Raw genomic sequence first — 24,715 nt, 5'->3', positions numbered from 1 at the left:
GCAATGGTCTCAAGTTGCAGTGGGGGAGGTCTAGGTTGGATATTAGGAAACACTATTTCATTAGGAGAGTGGTGAAGCAGTAGAATGTGTTACCTAGGGAGGTGGTGGAATCTCCATCCTTAGCAGTTTTTAAGACCTGGCTTGACAAAGCCCTGGCTGGGATGATTTAGTTGGTTTTGGTCCTTCTTTGAGCAGGGGATTGTAGTAGATGACCTCCTGAGGTCTCTTCCAAGCCTAATAGTCTATGATTCTATGTATCTAAAGGGCTCAACCTCTTATCAGGTGTCTTGATAAAAAGGGCTCCAGAGATACCTCACCTTGGTCACAGGCATGGAGTGCAAAATGAGGGGGAAAGAGCCCCCTCCCTCCAGGAAGCACAAAAGAGAATGAGTATAAAATATCTAAAAGTCTCCTATTCTTACTCAGACCCCATCTCCACTACTCAGGAGGAGGGGAAGCTTTCTGATTTGGTATCTCAGCAGGGCAAGAGGAGGAAAACGTTATTCCCTGATAAATTTGATACTACAGGAAAATGACATCTTCCATACAGATCTAACCCCATGTGGCAGTAGATGAGAAGACTAAGTTCAAATACCTGCCAAATCCCATCCTGAGACAGGAATTCGCTTCCGTCTTCTTTTGAAGACATAATCAGGGATGAATGGGAATGCCCTGACAAGGGCAAGCATATGAGCAGGCGTGCACTTAAGTACTATAAGGTACAAGAGCCAAAAAATGCCATTAAGAAATACCAAAAGTAGATGCTCTGATGGTATCATAGCAAGGGATATGATGGTCACATTGAAAGGGGTTTCTCTCCCAAAGAGACACCTGGAAGATGGAGGTCACCTTTAGTAAGGACTTTGAGTCTTAGTTGGGTGCTCTGAGAATTCCTAGCCACTATCTGTTTTATGAGAGGTATGGTCTCTTGACTAGATGACCTACAAGTTTCGGATGACAAGGTCCATCCTGACTTCAGTTCTGCCCTTACGAAAATATCCCTAGCAACACCTTTCATTTCAGACACCTCAGTGGACATTATGATTCTCAGCTAGGTCCACATCTGGTCGTGGACTGCTGTTGCTCACACCAGACAAACCCTGTGCTCATCCAAATTCAAAGGCTTTCCCCTCTGGAAAAAAAAAATGGGATAAGATAGTGGCAAAAGGAGCATCCAAACCAAAGCAGACCCTCCCATCTCCATACAGTACCTCAAAGGCACTACAAGCCCAACAACAGGGAGAAAAGCTCCTTTTGTTCATCCACATCACAGAAGTACCAAAAGGAAGATGGCAGGTAAGTCATGGGAAAACCATGTATCATGGATCAAAAGCAAAGCAGAAGTGATTGCAATGTATGGATTTTGCTATGGTACCAAAAGACTGTGCATCTGTCCTGATTTGAATCTAGGAGACAGAATATCCCACTCCTCAGAAGGTTTGTCTCTCTCAACAATACCCCTAAGAACTGGTTCCCTTAGAAGAAGGACTGTATTGCTTTTATATCCAAAAGGCATGATTTCAATCATCCCCATCTAGTGTTTAATAGGAATGCCAGATTGGGTGATTGGATGAAATAGGGATGGAGTGGGGCCTTCTGGTTTCTTATGCAATGGTCATAATTCCACATCAAGTTACCAGAAATTTCTGTTGAAGGTTTGGAACAGCACACCATTATACATGCAAGAGTGGATGCTGGTTCCAGTACAGCTACTGGAGTTTCAGATGTTGGACAGTCCTAGGGAGGGTCCACTGTCAGTGGTCTTTCTGTCTGCTCTGTAGTCCCTCAAGTACTCATAAAAGATACCAGCCTATTGGGGTGAAGAGCACATCTGGGTCCCAGAACAGTGCAAGGCACATGGAGCTCCATTGATAGCAATGAGAGCGTCAGCCTTGTGGAAGTGAGTGGTGAAGCTTGTCCTGTGAAGGTTCCAGAGCCACCTCATGAATCATGTTCTGTTCTGGTCCAGTCAGAGAGCAGCGGCATGCTAGCAAACCTCAACAACCAAGGGAGAACTCAAAGGTGGATCTTATGCTTGGAAGTGTTGGAAGTAATGGAATGGGCTGAGGAGAAACTAGTTCCATAAGAATCATAGAAAGTGAGAACTAAACGAGAAGGTAGACTGACTCGGCAGATCCACCATCAACAACTCCATCATGTCTGAATCTGGACATCTTCAAACTGATCTCATGGAAGTATGGCTTCCCAGCAGTGGATCTGTTTGCCAGTCACAAAAATGGAAAGCCATCAAAGTACTTCTTTACGGAAGCAGATTCCAAGTGACTGGGGATAGACGCTGGTGGTTGAACGGCTTGCTTTATGCATTCCACTGTGGTGATTTTAGAGCTGCTGTGTATTAATCTATGCATAATATTGTAAGTGACTTAGTGAGGTCAAAACACTGTGTAATTATAGAATTCTTAGAATTTCCAGTGTAAATGTACTGATCTAATTTAATAGGGGATTGTGGGAAGACCAAACAAGACAGTTACCCAATAGATCTGACATCTGCACTTGAAAGACAGTAAAAGGTTCAAGCTGTTCCCTTCAAGAATGCAATGTCCAGTCTCTCATTGCTTGCAAACCTTATTTTGCCAAAGCTGGGAAGCTAGAAATCAAACACTCGAGTTAGACTCTCAGAGCGAGAATGAGATTGATTGTCAGAAACAGTCTAGAGAGCTAGGGTGAGTGAGAGAGAGAGGCCTGGTCTACACTACGCGTTTAAACCGATTTTAGCAGCGTTAAACCGATTTAATACCATGCCCGTACACACTACGAGGCCCTTTATATCGATATAAAGGGCTCTTTAAATCGGTTTCTGTACTCCTCCCCACCGAGAGGAGTAGCGCTAAAATTGGTATTACCATATCGGATTAGGGTTAGTATGGCACAAATCGATGGTATTGGCCTCCGGGCGGTATCCCACAGTGCACCACTGTGACCGCTCTGGACAGCAATCTGAACTCAGATGCAGTGGCCAGGTAAACAGGAAAAGCCCCGCGAACTTTTGAATTTCATTTCCTGTTTGCCTAGCGTGGAGCTCTGATCAGCACGGGTGGCGATGCAGTCCCAAATCCAAAAAGAGCTCCAGCATGGACCATACAGGAGATACTGGATCTGATCGCTGTATGGGGAGACAGATCTGTTCTATCAGAGCTCCGTTACAGAAGACGAAATGCCAAAGCGTTTGGGAAAAAAAAATCTCCAGGCTACACAGTGCTGCGTGACAATCGTAACGGAAAGCCAAAGAATCAAATGGACGTTCATGGAGGGAGGGAGAGGGTACTGAGGACTCCAGCTATCCCACAGTCCCCAGCAGTCTCCGAAAAGTATTTGCATTCTTGGCTGAGCTCCAGTGCCTGTAGGTTCAAACACATTGTCCAGCGTGGGTCAGGGTATAGCTCGTCAATTTACTCCCTCCCCCCACCACGTGAAAGAAAAGGGAAAGAAATCATTTCTTGACTTTTTTCAATGTCACCCTATGTCTACTGAATGCTGGTGGTAGACGCGATGCTGCAGCAGTGAAGAGCAGTATCCACTCCTCTCCCCTCCCTAGTGGCAGACTGTACAATATGACTGCTATCCATCGTCACCATCAGCCCGTGAGTGCTCCTGGCTGGCCTCAGAGTGAGGCTGGCCGGGGGCACCTGGGTAAAAATACGACAGATTCCTGGTCATTCCCAGTAGATGGTACAGAACGGCTGGTAACCGTCCTCATCGTAGCAACTGGGGGCTGAGCTCCATCGGCCCCCTCTCTTTCCTGTGTAAAGAAAAGATTCTGTACTGCCTGGACTATCATAGCAGCGGGATGCTGGGCTCCTCTCCTCCGCACCGCTTAATGTCCTGCCTGGACTGTCATAGCACTGAGAGGCTGCCTCCCCCTCATTTTATCTCACTAACAAGTCAGTGTTTCTTATTCCTGCATTCTTTATAACTTCATGACACAAATGGGACACTGCCACGGTAGCTGAGGAAGGTTGGGGGAGGAGGGAAGCAACGGATGGGGTTGTTGCAGGGTCACCCCCCGTGAATGGCGTGTAACTCATCATTTCTGCGGGATCGGACACGGAGCAGCTGTGCTCTCTGATACACTGGTTCTCTAGTACACTTGCCCCATATTCTAGGCAGGACTGACTCTATTTTTAGAAACCATAAAGGAGGGATTGACTCGGGGAGTCATTCCCAGTTTTGTCTTTGCGCCCCCGGCCGACCTCAGCCGGGGCACCCATGATAGCAGCAGACAGTACAGAACAACAGATAACCATCATCTTACTGCCAATTTACAATGGTAGCAGATGGTACAGAACGACTGATAACCGTCTCTGCTATCATGCAAAAGCAAATGAATGCTGCTGTGTAGCGCTGCAGTAACGTCTCTGTTAGCGGCATCCAGTACACATACGGTGACAGTTTAAAAAAAAAAAAAAAAAAAGCTGAACGGGTTCCATGGTTGCCGTGCTATGGCATCTGCCAGGACAATCCAGGGAAAAAGGGTACGAAATGATTGTCTGCCGTTGTTTTCCTGGAGAAAGGAATGAGTGACAACATTTACCCAGAACCACCCGCGACAATGATTTTTGCCCCATCAGGCACTGGGATCTCAACCCAGAATTCCAAGGGGCGGAGGAGACTGCGGGAACTATGAGATAGCTACCCACACTGCAACGCTCCGGAAATCGACGCTAGCCTCGGACCATGGACGCACACCGCCGAATTAATGTGCTTAGTGTGGCCGCGTGCACTCGACTTTATACAATCTGTTTTACAAAGCCGGTTTATGTAAAATCGGAATAATCCCGTCGTGTAGACGTACCCAGAGACTCTGAAGAGGGAATCTAAAGTAGTAAGGTCTTTGCAGATCTAGCAAATGGTAGGCCTTCGGGAAAAGCTAGATCTGCATATTATCTATTTTTATTAGGGCAATCGAGATTAAAAAAGTAAATTGTGATTAATCGCACTGTTAAAAAAATTGTGATTAGTCAAGCTGTTCTTAATAGAATACCATTTACAGTATTTAAATATTTTTGGCTATTCTCTACATTTTCAAATATATTAATTTCAGTTACTACACAGAATACGAGGATACAGTGCTCACTGTATATTTTTTATTACAAATATTTGCACTGCAAAAAAAAAATGTTTAATTCACCTAATACAAGTAATTTAATTTACCACCATTCCAGAGGATATGCATCCATGCTGATGACTGGTTTGACTCAATAACAATCCAAAGCAGAGTGGACCGATGCATGTTCACTCATCATCTGAGTCAAATGCAACCAGCAGAAGGTTGATTTTCTCTTTTGGTGGTTCAGGTTCTGTAGTTTCTGTATCTGAGTGTTGCTCTTTTAAGACTTCTGAAAGCATGCTCCACACCGCGTCTCTCTCAGATTTTGGACAGCATTTCAGATTCTTAAACCTTGGGTCAAGTGCTTTAGCTATTTTGAGAAATCTCACATTAGTACCTTCTTTGCATTTGTCAAATCTGCTGTGAAAGTGTTCTTAAAGCAAATGTGTGTTGGGTCATCATCTGGAATTGCTAGAACGTGAAATATATGACAGAATGTGGGTAGACAGAGCCAGAGACATACAGTTCTCCCCCAATGAGTTCAATCACAAAATTAATTAATGCATTAATTTTTAATGAGGGTCATCAGCATGGAAGCATGTCCTCTGGAATGGTGGCTGAAACATGAAGGGGCATATAAATGTTTAGCATGTCTGACATGTAAATATCTTGCAGTGCCAGCTACAACAATGCCATGCAAACACCTGTTCTCGCTTTCAGGTGACGTTATAAATAAGTGGGCAGCATTCTCTCATAAATGTAAATAAACGTGTTCATTTTAGCGATTGGCTGAACAAGAAGTAGGACTGAGTGGACTTGTAGGCTCTAAAGTTTGACATTGTTTTGTTTGAGTGCAGTTTTGTAACCACAAAAAAAAAATCTAAAATTGTAAGTTGCACTTCAACAATAAAGAGATTGCACTACAGTACTTGTATGAGGTGAACTGAAAAATACTATTTCTTTTATCATTTTACAGTGCAAATATTTGTAATAAATAGTGAGCACTGTGCACTTTGTATTTTGTTGCAATTGAAATCAATATATTTGATAATACAGACATCCAAAAATATCTAATTTCAATAGGTATTCTATTTAACAGTGTGATTAAAATTGCAATTAATTTTTTTATTACAATTAAATTGAGTTAATCGTGTGGGTTAGTTGTGATTAATCAACAGCCCTAGTTTAAATGAATTATTACTCCTCAGAGTTCTTTGTTAATATGCTTAGTAAGGAATCTATTTGTCAAAAAAATATTTCCTGAATCTTTTTTGTTGTCTGCATTGTTACAGGCATAGTTGCTGACAGGTATTTTGAAATAAATAGCCAAAATAATTGAAACTGGTGTGATTATATTGTATTATTTTGACAAAATATGCAGAATTTTGCAGAATCTTTAATTTTTTTGGTGCATAATTCCCCTGGAGTAAAAGGGGCCGAGGTGGGGATGAGATTATGGCTGGGGTTTTCAGAAACTGTGTATGATTGCTGTACTTCAGACATCAATACACTTCTTCCATTGCTTCTCAAGATAAAAGATGGGAAAGGTAATTTATGATGAGACTTAGCAGCCCCTGTTCTCTCGGAGCATTCTGCTTCCATCTCTAAAGGTTTACAGTATTTCTGTTCTGTCCAGTAGAGTGTCTGCAAGTGTGGAAACCAAAACAGAAAAAGTCCCGTCATCCCATGAGTAACGGTTGCAACTCTAATTTACTTCGGTTGGGTCCTCAAAACTTAGTGCAGTCTTCTGAGAGACTTTTCTACACTTTCTGGATCTGCTCTGTGAATATTAGCTTTGTTTAAACTTTGTGTCCAAATCAGACTGCTTTCCCAGGCATTGAAACCTTAACCATATAAGTCAGACAGATGTTTTAGACATCCTGAGGTGCTCTACAAATCTGAGCATATGCAGTAACTTCTTCTCCTAGCCAGACATTTTACTCTCAAAATATCCTTCAGGAATATTTTCAACCCTGGCTGAAGGAGCATCTCAAAGGAAAACAAGGCTTCAGTTAGCACAGGCAACACTCTTTCAACATTGGTAATGCATTCATTGTAACGCAGGTGGGTTTTAACACTCTAGAGGTCTGTACTTAATCTGCCATACACAACAGATAGTTGTGTATCTATAAATAGCCATTCATTTAATCAGTCTTTTGTTTGCTTGACTCTTTACCATATGTTGGCAACTATCCTCTCCATTCTACATACAAAATTTCTTTTAAAGCATAGAGATCTACCTGAGGTTCTCTGTCTTTTTTAAGAAGAGCAAATTTAGTTGCTGGTGAAAGGTGCCAGGTAGGCTATCTATAGGACAGGTCACTTTTATCTACAGAACACATACTGTACTGGTGATTTCATTGTGCCTGGGCCCTGTGTGAGAGGATAGTTGAATGCATCCAGAGACCAGCACAAATAATATAAAGTAGTATCCCCTAAGAGCTGGACTGGGGCCAGCAACTAATTTCACATTGGCCACAGCTGTCAGATGTTAATTTGTCAGTACTTACCTGATATGGATTCATACCAGTTACCAAGAAGTGAAAAGCTGATCGTCCCCTGACTAGTCCCCCTGAATCATGAAGTTCTCATGCCCTGGGACACCTATGTGGAATGACACGAGTTCTCCTGTAGAACTAGAAAAATCCCCAGACTTGTTCTGGGGGAAATGTCTCTGATAGTAAGTTTAATAAAAAATAACTTTCAAAAATTGACAGTTTAAACGGTTTCTTTGTACTGAAAAGCATGTGTGCAGACAACCTCAGTATGGCTTTTTTTGTGTGCCTATGTATACTTTTTCTTTCTTTTTTGCTTCATTTAGTTTGACACTGTAATTGCAGAAGCGGCCAGCTGGATGTCCGGGAGCTGATCTCTCTCTACCCCTTCCTGTTGCCTACTTCCTCTTCATTCATACGGTCTCATCCGCCTCTTCATGAGTATGCTGATTTAAACCAGCTGACCCAAGGGGACCAGGAGAAGATGACGAAGTGCAAACGATTCCTCATGAGTTATTTGAATGAAGTCCGCAGCACTGAAGTTGCTAATGGCTACAAGGAAGACATTGATACAGCTTTGCTTAAGCTGTATGCAGAGGCTAATCATGAAAGCCTTCTGGATCTACTGGTTTCGGAGAATTTCTGTCTTCTAACAGACAGTGCTGCCTGGCTGGAGAAACACAAAAAGTGAGACATTTCATTAAATAGATCACCTACTCTGGGGTGGGAGTGGGAGAAATGTTTTATTTTTGGTCTGTACATTTACCAGTCACTTAAGGATTTGAATCCATTTCTCTAGATGTCCCAATCAGATGAGGCTTACTTTAGTTTGTGGTGGTGGTGTGTGCACAAATGGCAAAACAGCATATTTGACTATTTGTTTTAAGAGATGGACTGGAATGTCTGGGTGGAGTTGAAGCTCAAACTTGAGGTGCATTGGCAGAGCTGTGTGTAAGGAGCTTGCAAGCCAGCAATTTTATGCTGGTTCAGGCAAGTACAATTTGAACTTCATTTTCAAACCTGTTAATTATGAAAAGAAAACTTTGGGGGGGAAAATTCCCCTTGAGGTTAGGAAACTGTTTGATTGCATGGTCCCTAGGTGTTTCTAGGCTTAAAGGACCTCAGCTGTCATTTGATACTTTGTAGTAGTAGTAGGGTTGCCAACTTTATAATCACACAGAAGCGAACACCCCTTCCCCTTCTTCAAGGCCCTGCCCCTGCTCAGCCATTCCACCCTCCTTCCATCGCTCACTCTTCCCCACCCTCACTCACTTTCACCAGACTGGGGTAGGGGGTTGGGGTGCAGGAGTGGGCTCCAGGCTGGGCCAGGGGGTTAGGGTGCATGGGGAGGTGCGGGGTCCCAGCAGCGCTTACCGAGCTTCTTAGGAAGCGGATGCCCGATCTCTGCGGCGTCTAGGGACCTGGTGGCCGCTTCCAAGGGCCGCACGGAACTAGGAAGCCTGCCTTAGCCCCGGATCCCCACTGCGCCACCGACCGGACTTTTAATGGCTGGGTCAGCAGTGCCCCTTTTCGAACAGGCGTTCCAGTCGAAAACCGGACACCTGGCAACCCTAAGTAGTAGTTAAAACTAAATGACTTGTAAAGTATTGAACAAACGATAGGGTGACTGGTTTGACCCCATGTGATCTGAGAGACAGTGTGAAAATTAAAAGTGGAACAATAAGAATAAAATGTTTCTTTGTTGAGATGTCTGCGCTGGGAGAAAAGTACATGAGCAGACCTACTTAGTACATGAACAGAACTACTTTTAAGTTGAATTCTAATTAAACCTGTAGTTAAATTATTTAGTAGTTAACTTTAAAACTTCTAGTTTATTCACTGGTCAGAAACTTAACGTTTGAATTCTGAAATCTGATATTTGTTTTCTTGCTTGTGCTTCCACTGAATTGAGAAAGGAAGAACAGTTATGAGAGCCTCAAAGAGGTTTATTTTGGAATACCTTAGAAGGGGGGAGGACCCAGAAGAGAATAAAAATGTAGAGAATCAAGTGCTTGACATTCAGCAGTGTTCAGAAAACTGTATACGTTAAATGTACACAGAAAAAGTGTGAAAATTAACTTTAAGCAATGTATCTGCACCTTTTTCTATTTTTTCCCTCTCAGACCTCCAAAATTATATTACACAATAGTATAACATAGGGTAGGCTGGATTGGGAGTTTCAGTTGTGATTTTCATTGGATTTAAGAAGTCCGACAAATCCACTTAATGACAAAGACTTTACATGACTAACTTTAGTTGGAATAAATATGAAAAGTAGAATTTTAAACCCATGGAAATAGAGAGGCATTATAATGGAAACAATGGGAAGCCATACTGTAATAGAACAAATTTTAGAACATGGGAGACTCTTGGTCAGAACTGCGTATTGCAATGTCTTGACACTAGTCTACATTGCAGTAAAGAAAATCAGATTTTTTTTTTAAAGAGGAGGTAGAGTTTTATTAATACTATAGTGTAAAAAAGAGGTTTTGGTTGAAGGACAGCTGTTAATGAATTAGAATTGCTCCACTGATACTTAGTATAGAACTTTGTGGATAGGTGAATTCTAAAATGAAGGAAAGCATGAAATGTATGAAGACAGTAAACCACTGCTCTTTATCCTTTACAATTTGTTACCATATTTAAACTGATAAAGAGAATCTAAGAACTTAAATGTTCATACATTTTTTAAAATACAGGTATTTTGCACTTGGACTCCTGTATCACTACAATGGTCAAGATGCTGCAGCACTTCAGGTTAGAATGACAAATTAGTATTTAATCAAGATGGTATAATAAAACTTGTTCGTTCATAAACCACCCTGAAAATGTGTCTAGGTAACTTCTAATTTCAAAATTGGCATATATCCACAGCAGGATGAACTTTCTCTTAAAACCTAATTCCTCAGGCTAGTTAAAATGTTAGAGAAATACAAAGCCACATAAATGATGATTAAAAAAAGCTGTATTTTCAAGATAAACGTTTATACCTTAATAATTCGTTGCCAGAATTATGATGGGTTTTATTGGACATAAAAATCACAAGTGTGTGTATGTACCCTAGTTACTATTGTGATCATATCTGTGCATCTTCAGCTAGAAGCCCTAAAATGTTCTCAGTCTCTGACAGGAACCTCTCATACTGAAGAACTATCTTGGTAATTTCTTTAGAAGATAGTCCCTTCAGTAGCTTGTGTTTTTCTGTTTTCTTGGGATATGGTTGTTTCCTAGATTTCAATAAAGTTTCTTACATATATTTGACTAAGTAAATGAGGCAGGTAGTCACCTGAGTGATCCTGGGCAGAAAAGCAGCCTCTGGATATGTTGTAATGTTTAATTGTGCATCAACAAAAACTGTTCCAATATTTCACAGGCATATTTATTCATTTAAGAAGTTTTTTCCTATGTTCTAGTATTTCCTATAAGGGTTTAATCCCTCTTCAGAGTCCCAGTCAGTGGCCATTAAAGTTAATGGTAAGATTGGTCAGGTCCTTGGTGCAGAAATGAGGTGTAGTGTGAGCAAAATCATTCAGCATATAACTTCTTAACCCAGTAATGCATCAGATAGGTGCTGGAACTGGAGGTGCTGCCACACCCATGGCTTGAAGTGATTGCCATTATACACATGGTTTCCAGTTTGGTTCAATGGCTCTTAGCACCCTCACTATAAAAATTATTCCAGCACCCCTGATTCCCTTGAAATAGTGTCTGCCAGCTACTTAGCCTGGTTCTGAAAAAATTGTATGAACACCTGTAAATGTGGTAAGTTGATTGCAGCTGCTAGGCAAACTAATCCAATTCTGCATTTAGGAACAAAATGAGCATGAAAGAAAATACGGTTGCTTTTTTGCTAAATTGCTGTCTGATTAAGTTATTTTGAACCTGTGCTAGAATATTAAGAGCAGGATTCAAGTAGAAACCAGAATCTGAATGTAACTTTAGAGCAAAGAGAGCAAATTCCAAACTGATGCTATGAAAAAATATTTCCTTGCATATAATTAGACTGTGCAAGTCATTGAGGCCAAGAACTTTAGCAGCAATCCAAAAGGGATATCCAGAGTTAGTGCTAACACATTTTAAAGGGATATTAAACTTCCGTGCTTCAGGATTTAAGCTAATCTCTAACCATTAGGGACTAGGATAAGGGGGAGAGAGAGAGAGAGTATGTGCACATGTGCATGCACTGAACTCTGTAGGAACCAACAACCAGAGAAAGATGTACAATTGTAATAATGCTGTAATTTTTTAATTGAGCAGTAGACTTAGTATAAGATTTTAAGTATATTAAAGGTAAACTCCTAAAGTTTAATTCTCACACACTTTTTCTGTTTCAGTTATGGGTGAAAATAGTTAATGGAGACGTTCAAGATTGTACACGTTCGGACCTCTATGAGTATATAGTAGACTTCCTTACTTTCTGCTCAGACCAAAAACTAGTGTGGAAGTATGCTGAATGGGTTTTACAGAAAAGTGAGGAGGTTTGTAATTGTATCCCTTCTAAAAACAAATAGTTATATAAAAAAAATCTTGGTAAAATGTAATGATTCATCACTTCCCTTTCATGTGTCCTACCCCTCTAAATCTTTCAGTCTTAACTATCACCTATCTAATTTGTTTGATGAAAGTGCTTCATTTTAGAATTTGCAGATGTCTACTGTGAACAATAGATTTTAAAACAATATTAAGCTGTCGTCTTAAACAATGGAAGAAATGACATTTTGTATGCTAAAGGAGGTTTATATTGGAGTTTTGCTTCGTGTTAATAAGGATTTTTTTGGTATATGAAGATTAAAACACAAGCTGATGGCCCATGTTAGTAATTCAGTACTGGTAGTATTACATTGCTCTAAAGGGCTGTGGAAGTGGTCATGTGTGGGAAAGTGGGGTAAGCAACCTTTTTCTCTTGGCAACACCAATGCTGCTTCAGGAGTTAGATGGCTTATGCTCTTTACCTACCAAAATTCAAGTGTATCATTTCTGTAATATCCACGAGTATTTAGTACTCCAGTCTAAGTGCCAACTGTGTGCTTGTGCTAGAAAATGCACAAGTAGTAGTCTTTGTCCCATGGAATTTACCACCTAAATAGGTTCTAGTTATTTCTAAATTCAGGCACTGTATATTCCATCTACTATTTAGCATGTAGACTTAACTGATACTGAAACCAGCCTCATGGATCTGTACTGTCACAGTATGAGAAGCATGGTATTTAATGCCACAATTAGTAAATCTTGTTGATTTTAACCATTATAAAAGCTTATTAATTAGATTTCTTAAAGGAATCCAGAGATAAGGTTGAAAATCTGAGCTGACATTCTGACCTTTGACTCTTTTTCTTTTTTGCCTTGTCCTTTGTAGTATTTAATATTTTGTTATGCTTCTCTCACATTCATGTCCTAGAATAAAAAATATTTGTTTGAAAAGGTCCCTACCACAAAAGGCTTACAAATTGGGCAATGTATCCTTTCTAAATTGGGGCAGTGGGTATGTGATGCATCAAGAAACAGTGACTGAGCAGCCCAGTTCAGTATGTTTTGTTAATCCATTATTTTTGCGTAGTGTGTGTTCTGAATATTTTGTATTTGATTTCTTAATTTAATCATTAACAAAGTGAGTGCTTAAAACAAAAAATAAAGATGTCTGACTTCCTCAATGCAACTAACTTGTTATAGGTTGGAGTACAGATTTTTACGAAAAGGCCTTTGGAAGACAAAGTCAGCTTTAATCCAGATAACGTCATGAACTGCCTTAACAAATACCCCAAGTCACTTGTTAAATATCTGGAGTACCTAGTCTTGGATAGAAAAATAGAGGTAAGCTCTTCAGAAATACCACAGAAAAAGCTGATTTAGTGCCCAAACTGGGATACCTCAAATGGAGAGCCTGAAGTACAATTAGGCTTCATAAAGTGTTTCTTGGCAAATTTGAATATTTTGTACAGTGGGTTTTAAGTTTACCCAGAAGGCAGAGAAAGAGAGGATGATCTTATGGCTAGAGTGTAACCATGGGAATAAGGAGATCTGGCTTCCATTCCCAGTTCTGCAACATTGTGCTTCTGTAATATTGTACAAGTTACTTAACCTCTCTGACTCTTTCACCATCTCTGGACAAGGTAAATCAGTGAGGCGTAAATCATTTATGGGAAGTACTTTGAAATCTTCAGATGGAAGAAGCTATGGAAGTGCCATCTATTACTAAGGCTAAGACTTTGTCATGGATATTTTTAGTAAAAGTCAGGGACAGGTCATGGGCTTCGTGAATTTTCTTTGTCTGTGACCTGTCCCTGACTTTTACTAAAAATATCCATGACAAAATGGGGAGCCTCTGGGAACTTCGGGCCCCCCCCAGCACTTGTGGGGCCTCGGAGCTCCAGATTCCACCTCCCCCTATGGCTCGGAGCTGCGGGGGCCCGGCCAAGAGCTAAAGGGTCCCCCACCCACAGCAAGGAGCCCTTTGGTGCCTGCAGCAGCTGGGAGCTCTGGGGTCCCCCCTACCACCCATGGTGGCGGGGAGCTCCGGGGTCCCTCTACTGCGGGCGGCAGCCAGACCCTGCAGCTTCCAGCCACATGTGGGCTGAGCTCACAGCGATCTTGGTAACTCACAGATTCCATGACTTCTGCATCCTCTGTGACAAAGTTGTAGCTTCATTTATTATTTATATGATGCTAATCATGTGCATAGTGCAGTAGACATGAAGAATGGTGAATAAACAGATACGTTTCCTGTTGCAAGGAGTTAATTACTTTAATAAGCAACATACAGACCAGATTGGAGGCAAAGTTGTCTACTAAGATATTTTTTTTTTAAACTCTTAATTCCAATTGGTACACCTGCACCAGTGGAAGCTGTATTGTGGACAGGTGTAAGTGCTTTTACCACAAGAGTTAAACATCATGGTGCTATACTGGCCTGAGCTTGTGTGTGCTTCCACCTGTAGACTTGCAACCAGAGGGAATTAAAGATCTAAAAAGTTCTACTATAAGCAAGATCATAAAAAAAATGGTCGAGCAATAATTGCTAATCTTGTTACACTTGGATGGTGTTTCTTTTAACTTCACAGTTTCAATATTTCAGAGGCAGGCATGGTTCTTCAATCCTTATGTAAAGAGCTAGAGGAACACAACTTAAGTCATTTAGCCCCCTTGTAAGATCACAAAGCACTTTAGAAATTGCATATACAGGAATCGTTTACCCAGCACTGACATCCAACAGCCCTCAGATTGGAACACAGTAGCCTTTTATCAGAACATAGCAGCACTATACCACAGATCTCACAAGTGAAGCATAACCTCTTGAGGCTGGTAAATGGTGTTACACTGAGACATAAAGGGAAAGTGATTTGATTTGACCCAAATAGCAAAGCAATGATGCAGGCGGAGGGGTGCCACGGGGACCAGGACTTCTGGTACCCAATTCCCCAACTTGAACTGTTAACAAAACTTTTGCATTCTTGGGATAAGTGCATGGTTTCCTCTTCCCATCATTCACTAAAATCCTGCAGTGGAGGCAGCCCTGCTCATGCTAATGAGCATACTTGTTTCCATGAAGCACTGGCATTCAACTGATGTCCTGAATATTTCTCGGTAAACCACTGTCACCAGATTACTGACTCTGTTATTACATAGTTTGAGATAATGCACAGGTATGCACGTGAGAAGAAACCATTTGAACTACTTATATACTCTGGGTTCTAAATTAATTATTGCCACTCAGTCCTAAGAGTCATTATGGACCATTTCAGTGAAAACCTTTCCTCAGTAATGGTGGTTCATAAATTATCAGATTTAAGTTTTACTATGTAGGGTATAGTGAGTAATGCTGAAAACGTTATGCTATTATATAAACTTTGGCATACCCTCAGATTAAGTACTTTATCTGATTCTGGTGGCCTTACCTCCAAAACTATATCATAGAAATAGAAAACGTCCAGTGAACAGACTTAAAAATTAAGAGAAACTAATTAGATTAAAACTATTCAATTACAGAGGAGGGAGATATAAAAGGATGTGACAGAAGGATATGTTAAAACTATTATCAAGACGGTCAGATGCTCTTTTTTCATACTCTCAAAGTACTAGACCAAGGGTTGCCCAATGAAATTGGAAGGCAGCAAAAATAAAACTGATAAAGGGAATTTTTTTTATACAACACAACTCACCTGTGGAGCTCACTGTTGCAAGAAACCATTGAGGCCAAGACCTCAATAGGAGTAAAATAAGGATTTGATTTTATATAACTGGAATACCTGCTTAATATTAGGATACATATAAGGGATATAGTTTCTACTCTAATGGACCAGAGTCTATCAACCATCAGATAGTATACAGGACTAGAAGAGTGATTGATTGAAGGGACAAATGGCTTCCGAACTTACTAAAATATTCTGCAGAGCAGTCTATAAGATTAAAAAATTGTTCAATGTATTGGGCAATATTTGCTGCATACGTCCGTGTACTTACACTAAATATCCTGTAAAGACTAATTGCTGTTTAATTTGGGGTGGGTGGGTTGTCTTTGTCTTGTAATTGCATTTTTGTCTTGTCCTTTATGCCTGCAGAAGGAAAGGTATCATACCCACTTAGCTGTGTTATATTTAGAGGCAGTGCTGCAACTAAAATCTGTGACCACAGACAATTGTGCGGAATTCACTGAAACACAGACTAAGCTACACAGTCTTCTTCAGAAATCTGACTTTTATAGAATTCATTTTATTTTAGGTAAGATAAGTATTTTTACCCTGTTATAAATGAAAGACAATATTCTCTTTTGACAGCTTCTGCTGAGACCTGGGTAGGTATGGAGATGGAACAGGTTTGAGGCCCAGTGAGGGGAGGGACACTTTTATTGCCTTTATCTCTGCTATACCTGTTACATGGAGAAAACATTGTGGTTTCCAGTGCCACCAAACTGAGTTTGCTCATAAACCTAAAACAAAAATAGAATATCTGAACTTAGTCTGCTTACCAATACACTGAACTGGCTGTTACTGTTTTAATAGTAACTGAAATTACATACCCTAGTCCAGGGGTCGGCAACTTCTGCCATGCGGCTCACGAGAGTAAGCACCCTTGCGGGCCGGGCCAGTTTGTTTAACTGCCACATGGGCAGGTTCGGCCGATCGCGGGTCCCACTGGCCACGGTTCACTGTCCCAGGCCAATGGGGGTGGCTGGAAGAGGCGTGGGCGAGGGATATTCTGGCCGCGGCTTCCCACCGCCCCCATTGGCCTGGGACGGCGAACCGCGGCCAGTGGGAGCCACGATTTGGCCGAACCTGCCAACATGGCAGGTAAACAAACTGGCCCGGCCTGCAAGGGTGCTTACCCTGGCGACCTGTGTGCCAGAGGTTGCCGACCCTTGCCCTAGTCACTCCTTATCAACCTGAGCGATCTCTTTTTATGTTGCTCCACACGTGCACCTGGCATTTAGCAGACAAATATGACCATGCCAGTCATTAAAGATGTTAATGTGTAGGTTAAAGCCTAACCAATGATAAAGGTAGTAATGTATAAACGATCCCCTTTAAAATCTTACATTTCAGAGCAAAGAGCTGCTAACTTTTGCAATACCTAAATTTGGAAACACTGAATTGCTATTTTGGAATTTTACATGAACATGGAATAAATTGGTAGTGAACTAAAGGTAGGCTTAACCAGCTTTTGGCTTAATCATATGTGGTGGTTCAAAATGCACACTAGTGTTTTCCCAACTGAAAATAAAGCAGCATATTTTGGAAGGTAATTATTTGTTTCCATTAAATTTCTGTAGTTGTGCTGCACCTACTTACTGTAAAAATACATTTTCCGAAAATTAAGGTTTCCCTCCTTAAGAGGAGATTTATAGATGGATTATATTATCCCTCTTCTCTGCCAGATGTTAACACTTAATGTTTTGGCAGCTGGAACACAGTTCTGGGATTAGTATTTGTATGGTCTCTCTTTCAGAAAAGGGACATTTGCTCAACATACTGTTTTTCTTTTTGGACTTCAAAGATTCCAGAATTTCAAGGGAGGCTGAGAAATGTACTGACTTGTGCTTTTCACAGTTCACAATATGGACTAAGGTGCACTGATCCCACAAGGCAGATTTATAGAAAATATACTTATTTTCTGATAAAGTATATAGAATGACACTGCCTTTTTGTCACCTAGATAGCAGTATTTTGTTGTTTGTTTTTTCCCTTAAGTTTTGATTCCTTCCGGGAGAGCAAATAATGCCCTTTATTGAACAGAGCACTGTCTTAAATTGATTCTCATTTGACAGATAAAATCAAGGAGACAGATCTACATATGGAAAGAGCAATACTATATGGGAAATTGGAAGAACATGACAAAGCTTTGCATATCCTAGTCCATGAATTAAAGGACTTTTCTGCTGCTGAAGATTACTGCATGTGGAGCTCTGAGAGTAAAGATCTACCATACCGGCGGAGGCTTTTCCATATGTTGCTCTTGGTTTATCTAAATCCAGACTCTTTGGACTGTGAACTGGTCATGGCTGCTGTAGATCTCTTGAATAATCATGCTGCTGAATTTGATGCAGCTCGTGTCTTACAGCTTGTGCCCGAGAGCTGGTCAGTACAGCTCCTCTCCCCATTCCTGACAGGAGCAATGAGGGAAAGCATTCATACGAAAAGAATGACTCAAATTACACTTGGGTTAGCAAAAGCTGAAAACTTAATCTATAAACATGACAAGGTGGGTGTTTTGCTTTCTTTGTTATAATTCAGATACATGGATTTTTAAAAATTTTCTATAAATTAAAGTAGTTGATTCCTGAGAGAAGAAACCTTTCCCTTAGTTTTCTTCAGTTATCCAAAATTATTTTTTTCTCTGGTTGTACCTCCAGTTCTCAGGACAGTTCTGATAACTGCCCAGCTCTACCCAGGGTTAAATTTCAAAACATTGTGACAAAAACAATTTCATTTTCCCTTTAAAAGAGGATGGTGTTGGGCCTGGGTAGAGTAATGGCTAGCTTAGTGTGCTTTGTTTAGGTTGCAAGTGAAAGAATTTGGTGTTCCCAAACTAATGCATGTGTTGTGCACATCTTACCACCTTTTTGTGTTTAGTTTTTTTTTCATGATTAGCATGCTCTCCTTGAGAAACTCAGAACTCTAATCAGGGTTGAGATGTATTGGATAGAGTTGTGTGGTAATATTTGCATGGCACTCATCCCAACTCAAGCCTACTGGATCACTTCTGTAAGCACAATGTTCACTTGAGAAACTACCTTCCATCCCTGCTTAGAGTTATATTACTTAACGCTTCCAATTTGCTCTTATGTCCATTTAATTGAGAGAGTTAACAAATTGACTTGCAGAATCTGATTGAGACAAGAATCCATGGGCTAATACACCTCCGGGGAAACTGAGTAACATACACTTGCAAAACTTGCTATACATTCCACAAAGTTACTTGAGAAGCATCAGGATTTGAATCAAGTGCCTTTTTAAAAAAAAGTATTAATTAGGAAGAAACATGAAATAGTTACAACAAACTGCTGTTAATATGCAAAATTAGTCCAAGTTAATTTAAATAATCCATGTAATTGGGCTTCATAAATTCCAGTCAAGTGACCCAGATCTTTCCACTCAGTACAGTTCAGCTAATGTAGCTATAATGTGAAAAGCTTTAATGGACACTGTTGTCTTATAAACAATCTGATTTGTTATGTTTGTTTGTTTTTAGTTCCCTTCCTGATTTGCAGTGATATTGGATTCATATTTTTTCCCCCTATTTATAGGTTAAACTAAAAGGAAGCCCAATTATTCTTTCGGACAAAAAGCTCTGCCAGGTGTGCCAACGTCCTTTCTGTGAGCCTGCATTCGTGAGATATCCAAATGGTGGTATGGTTCACACCCACTGCGCCACAAAGAGACTCATGAATCCTAACATGACCCATCACAGTCAAACTTGAAATATGTTCCAGGTTGCACTAGTTTCCATGACTTACTCCTTGGAAAACGTGGTGGATGAAGAGCCAAGTGCAGCTACTTTAACAATAAATCAAGATGAAGAGATTATCCTGGGGCTAATGGGAAGATTTCAATAAATGTGAAATGTGGCCACTCATTTGCTGATCTTTATGAATGTAGACAGCAAAGAAAATATTAACTATCAGAAATAGAGACACGCAAGAGTATGCTCTTCTGTGTATAATAAGAAAAAAAATCTACCTTCTGAAAGAAAATAAGCCTTTTCTTCACAGAAAGGATGAATACGGGGCAGACTAATGTTTTTTAAGGAAACTTAAATTTGCACTGAATGTGTTGCTTATAAACATGGTGTGGCGGGGAGAGACCCTTTTATTCAGGAGTTGGATATTGTCTGTCTCTAGAATGTTTGATGAAGAGCAGGGGCGGCTCCAGGCCCCAGCGCGCCAAGCGTGTGCTTGGGGCGGCATGTCGCAGGGGGCACTCTGCTGGTTGCTGGGAGGGCGGCAGGCAGGTTGCCTTCGGCGGCCTGCCTGCAGAGGGTCCGCTGGTCTCACAGCTTCAGTGGACCTCCCGCAGGCGTGCCTGCGGAGGGTCCGCTGGTCCTGCGGCTCCACTGGGACCAGCGGACCCTCCGCAGGCACACCTGCAGGAGGTCCACCGGAGCCGCAGGACCAGCGAGCGGCAGAGCGCCCCCGACGGCATGACGCCATGCTTGGGTCTGCGAAATGTCTAGAGCCGCCCCTGATGAAGAGACTATACAGTGTTGTAGCCATGTAGTGAAGAGACTGGCATGATGCAGCTTATTCTCAAGAAAAAAAGTGCATATCAATTGTCTGCTGCAGCATGTCCTCATTTCTTCTGAAATCTGTTCCACAGATCACATTATTAACTTGTTCTGTGCGCTACAAATTGTTGGCTTTTGATGCACTTTTTGTCTCCCCTGGCCCATCCCGCCGCCATGTTCTGCTGTATTGTTGTCATAAAACCAATTTAAGTACTGACCTGTTGCTAGTTTCTATTGTTTTGCTGTGTCTAAAGTAATAAACTCAGTGGAAACTGATGGCCTCATACAGTTACACATCTGTATTTGAGAAAACCCAGTCGTAATGAAGCTGTCTGATACAGTCTAGTTAGACCCTAGTCACATTTTTGTTGGGGAAAGAGGCTTTAATAATTTTTAATATGGACCTACTTATTAATATGCAAATATGCTGTAAATACAGTTGAATAAATTGGTTTTATTATTGAATGTCCTTGGAGGATAAACATGTAAACAATGATGTCAAGAGTATGGGTTACATTATAAATGTCTGCTGTAATATAACTTGGACAGCAAGCAGAGACTACACTGGGACTCCTTGCAATAGTAAGGGTCAGTGTTTTGGGATCCCTGTGTGAGATCTAGGATCTAGATGGAAAGGGGAGGAGAGGTCGTGAAGAAGTCAGTAATGACACCCCCAGGTGCTTAGTGAATTTGGTATGATCTAGTAAATGCTCTCTAAATTCTGAAGTGTTCTATTTAAGAGACAAGATGGGTGAGGCAACATCTTTTATTGGACTAATTTCTGTCAATGAGAGACGAGCATTCAAGCTTCCATAGAGCTCTTCTTCAGGTAACGCTTTTTCTATAATGGAAAAAATAACATTTACTGATCCTGTGAACTCTTCGAGATACTGTTTAACCAAATTTTGTAAGGAGCCTGAGAGTTGAAGGAGGCAACTTCGCTCTACATAAGAGGATTATGTATAAACATATTTTTAAAACTTCAATTCTTTAAGCCAAAGAAGAAATCAAGCTGTAATAATAGATTCTTGAATGATACATGATTGAAATAGTTGGTATGACTCATCTAAATTTTTCAGATTGAGTCAGTTGAGATTTTCAGTACAAAGTGTATCTGCACAATATCTAGGGCCGTACCAAATTCACAGCCATGAAAATGTCACTGACCATGAAATCTAGTCTCCTGCCATAAAATTTGGTCTTTTTGTGTGCTTTCACCCTATACTATACAGATTGTATGGAGGAGATTGTTGTTTCTCAAACGGGGGGTCCTGACCCAAAAGAGAGTTGCGGGGGGGGGGGTCACAAGGTTATTTTAAGGGGGTTGCGGTATTGCCACGCTTACGTCTGTGCTGCCTTCAGAGCTGGGTGACTGGAGAGTGGTGGCTGTTGGCCGGGCGCCCAGCTCTGAAGGCAGTACCCCACCAGCAGCAGCGCAGACGTAAGGGAGACAATACCATATCATGACACCCTCACTTCTGCGCTTCTGCCTTCAGAGCTGGGTGGCCGGAGAATGGCGGCTGCAGACTGAGGGCCCAGCTCTGCAGTCAGCAGCTCAGAAGTAATGGTGTCAATACCATATCATGCTGTCCTTACTCTGTGTTGGTACTGGCAGTGGCTCTTTCTTCAGAGCTGGGCTCCTGGCCAGCAGCCGCTGCTCTCCAGCTACCCACCTCTGAAGGCATTGCCGCCGGCAGCAGCAGTGCAGAAGTAAGGGTAGCAGTACCGCAACCCAGACATAACTCCTTTTTGAATGGCGTATCAAAGTCAATATGGTCCAAAACACAGATAAGTTAATAAAATAAGTTCAGAGGTTGGTAATGTAGACAAAATATTGTTGAAAAAAATAATAAAACCAAAATCATGTAACTCAAGGAGTACTGACGTGAGGAAATCACAAACAGTATTATCTTCTATAAAGATTTGAATATAGATTTTTTTGATGTGGACAATAGCATGGAGTTTGTAAGAAATGATTTATATATCCTATTGGGAAACAGGCATTATATAAAAATATCCGCTGCAGTACACTAATTTTGTTTTCATAAAGATGTCTCACTAATAAAAGGAAATATATTATTTCTTTTTTTTTTTAAAGTAAGGTTACTGTCCAGACAGAATGTCAAATCCAGATGTTTCACACTCCGTTTCAAGAAGTGGTGCCCTGGGGACTTAAAATAAGGGCAAATTCGTGGTAGAACACCTTAACTAAGTTTACATGTGAATAAGACCAAATATTAGTTTTTCTGTTAACATATTTAATGTCATCTAAACATAACTTGTAATTCATCTAAAACAAATTCAAATCCAGCTATAGCACACATGCAAGGCAAATGGTAAAAGGTATACAAAAATGGATAACGTAGAATAACATAATCTAACCTGAACTGGAAGGATAATGGGCAAAAAAGAGGCTTAAGTTTTTAACTCAAGTGTAATCTTGAGGAGGTTGTGAAGAGGGGAGGAAGGGGGAAGAAAGACAATATATTGCTGCTGGAATTTCAACTTCTATATGATTTACTGCTTTCAGTGTATTAACTACAGTTATGCACATGTTTAATACAATTCTAAAATTTAGAGAAACACCTTTATTTGACCGGAAGCCTGTTGGCAAAATTAAGCAGTATAAATTAATTTTGTCTCAAAACAACTCAGTTATGTGCAAAAAATAAAATAGCAGGTTTGTGGGACTACTGCTTCTGGCACAAAGACCATAATTAAACTTCTAACTCTAGAGCAATTTGCAAGGCATTTGTTTCAAAACCTCTTCAGTTACAGCATCATATTCTGCAACTTTTCCATATCTGCTGTCGTCATCCACTTTGAAACTTTATCTCCAATTAAATCCACATTTTGTAGAAATCAGTACATTAATGCAGCACCACTAAACTGTGTATAACCCATGTTTGGAAACTTGCTAAAATTTCCAAATGAAAGTGATCCAAAGATAAATCCAGGTTCCACAGAGGACAGTGAAAGAACACGGCTGACTAAGATCTTTAGTGACTCTGCTTAAAGAGCTACTTTCCCTGAAAAAGTTTTGGAGTAATCTGGGAAGGTTGAAAATGCTTTATGATTGACTAATGTCTGCCTCGCTGGCCACCCTTTTAAGATCTTTGAAGCAAAATGTCAGAAAGTAGCAAGATTGGATTCAAAGCTGCGGAAAGATGCTGACCCCACTTATGTGTGTGCCTCTCCATGACTAACCTTTCTCTCATTGTTTGTGCCTTTTACCTCTGTTTTTAACCCTGTCTAATATCAATAGCAGCAGCACTGATTTCAGCATGGAGTGCCTCCTGCTAACCATCTAAATTCAGGGCGGGTTGGAACTTCTCTGTTTTAGCTAGTAACGCTTTCTATCATAAAGAACATGTTGAGTCTTTGTTTACTGCCTCTGAGAGGGATTCATTAGAGATGGTTGGTGTCAGCAGCCCTGCTGACAAGTTAGATAAGAAATGACACCAGCTATGACTTGGAAGTCCCATTTTTCTGGTTTATTTTTGCCTTTGAGACGCTATTCCCTCAGTGTGTATGCTTTCACATCAGCTGTCTTGCAATCTCTGCCGCTTTTCTTGTTCTAGCAATTTATTCAATCATTGCTGGTTCTGGAGTCAATTCAAAATGCTCCTGTCGTCAAAATGCTCCTGTCGTCCTCTCTAGTAATTTACATCTTTGGTAAGCTTCCCAATAAAAATTTCAGCATGGAATATAAAACACAGCATTGTAACAATGATACTGTTCAGCACTACTGCAGGAGTTGAATCTTCTTCCCATCTTGTGTTGTCCCTACAATTTCAGATTCATATGATAGCTGTTATCAACATGAAACAAACTTCTCCGGTTGAGTTTCCTTTTTGCTTCAGCACCCAGCTCGGAGCTTTCTGTACTGCCTGCTACTAGCACATAATGAAATCTCACTGAGGTCTTGACTCCACTACTGGTGGGAACGGTGCTGCGGCAATCGATCCACAGGGTTGATTTAGTGGGTCTAGTGAAGACCCGCTAAATTGACTGCTGATCATTCTCCAATCGACTCCGGTACTCCACCAGAAGGAGAAGAGTAAGGGGAGTCGATGAGGGAGTTTCTCTCATCAATCCAGTGTGGTGTGGCCCCCGCAGTAAGTAGACCTAAGCTATGTCGACTTGAGTTACGCTACTAACGTAACTCAAATTGCATGGCTTAGATAGACTTTTCCCTGTAGTGTAAACCTGCCCTGAATGTTGACCTAGAATTTCAGGTAACTCACAATTAGGGAGGCTCTTCTTTAGTCACCTGCTTAGGCTAGTGTGTGCACATTTGTCCTGGTTGGAAAGGATAACAACTTTTCTCTGCTCCCTCCCCACCCCGAAAAAAAAACCAAAAACCTGACCGTTGTCTTGTCCTGATTTACTGTCTGCTTTCCTCCTTATCTGAAGCAAAAAGGAGGTGGAAAATAAT

General features: G+C 40.9%; 1 protein-coding gene across 2 annotated transcripts in view; it reads left to right on the top strand.

The window, feature by feature from the left end:
- Positions 1-20,071, top strand: part of TGFBRAP1 (transforming growth factor beta receptor associated protein 1) — a 61,137-nt gene extending 41,066 nt beyond the window's left edge. For both annotated transcript variants that reach the window (XM_050921783.1, XM_050921777.1), the window contains exons 6-12: positions 7,909-8,250; positions 10,263-10,320; positions 11,898-12,041; positions 13,234-13,374; positions 16,119-16,278; positions 17,822-18,255; positions 19,301-20,071. In XM_050921783.1, coding sequence (XP_050777740.1) covers positions 7,909-8,250; positions 10,263-10,320; positions 11,898-12,041; positions 13,234-13,374; positions 16,119-16,278; positions 17,822-18,255; positions 19,301-19,474 — 1,453 coding nt within the window. In that variant the 3' untranslated portion in view covers positions 19,475-20,071. The remainder of the gene's footprint in view (positions 1-7,908; positions 8,251-10,262; positions 10,321-11,897; positions 12,042-13,233; positions 13,375-16,118; positions 16,279-17,821; positions 18,256-19,300) is intronic.
- The last annotated feature ends 4,644 nt before the right edge of the window (positions 20,072-24,715 follow it).

Source organism: Gopherus flavomarginatus, chromosome 1, assembly GCF_025201925.1.
Source record: "Gopherus flavomarginatus isolate rGopFla2 chromosome 1, rGopFla2.mat.asm, whole genome shotgun sequence".
Classification (NCBI taxonomy): domain Eukaryota; kingdom Metazoa; phylum Chordata; order Testudines; family Testudinidae; genus Gopherus; species Gopherus flavomarginatus.
Note: the sequence above shows the minus strand (reverse complement) of the source record. Positions and strands in the feature narration are given on the sequence as shown.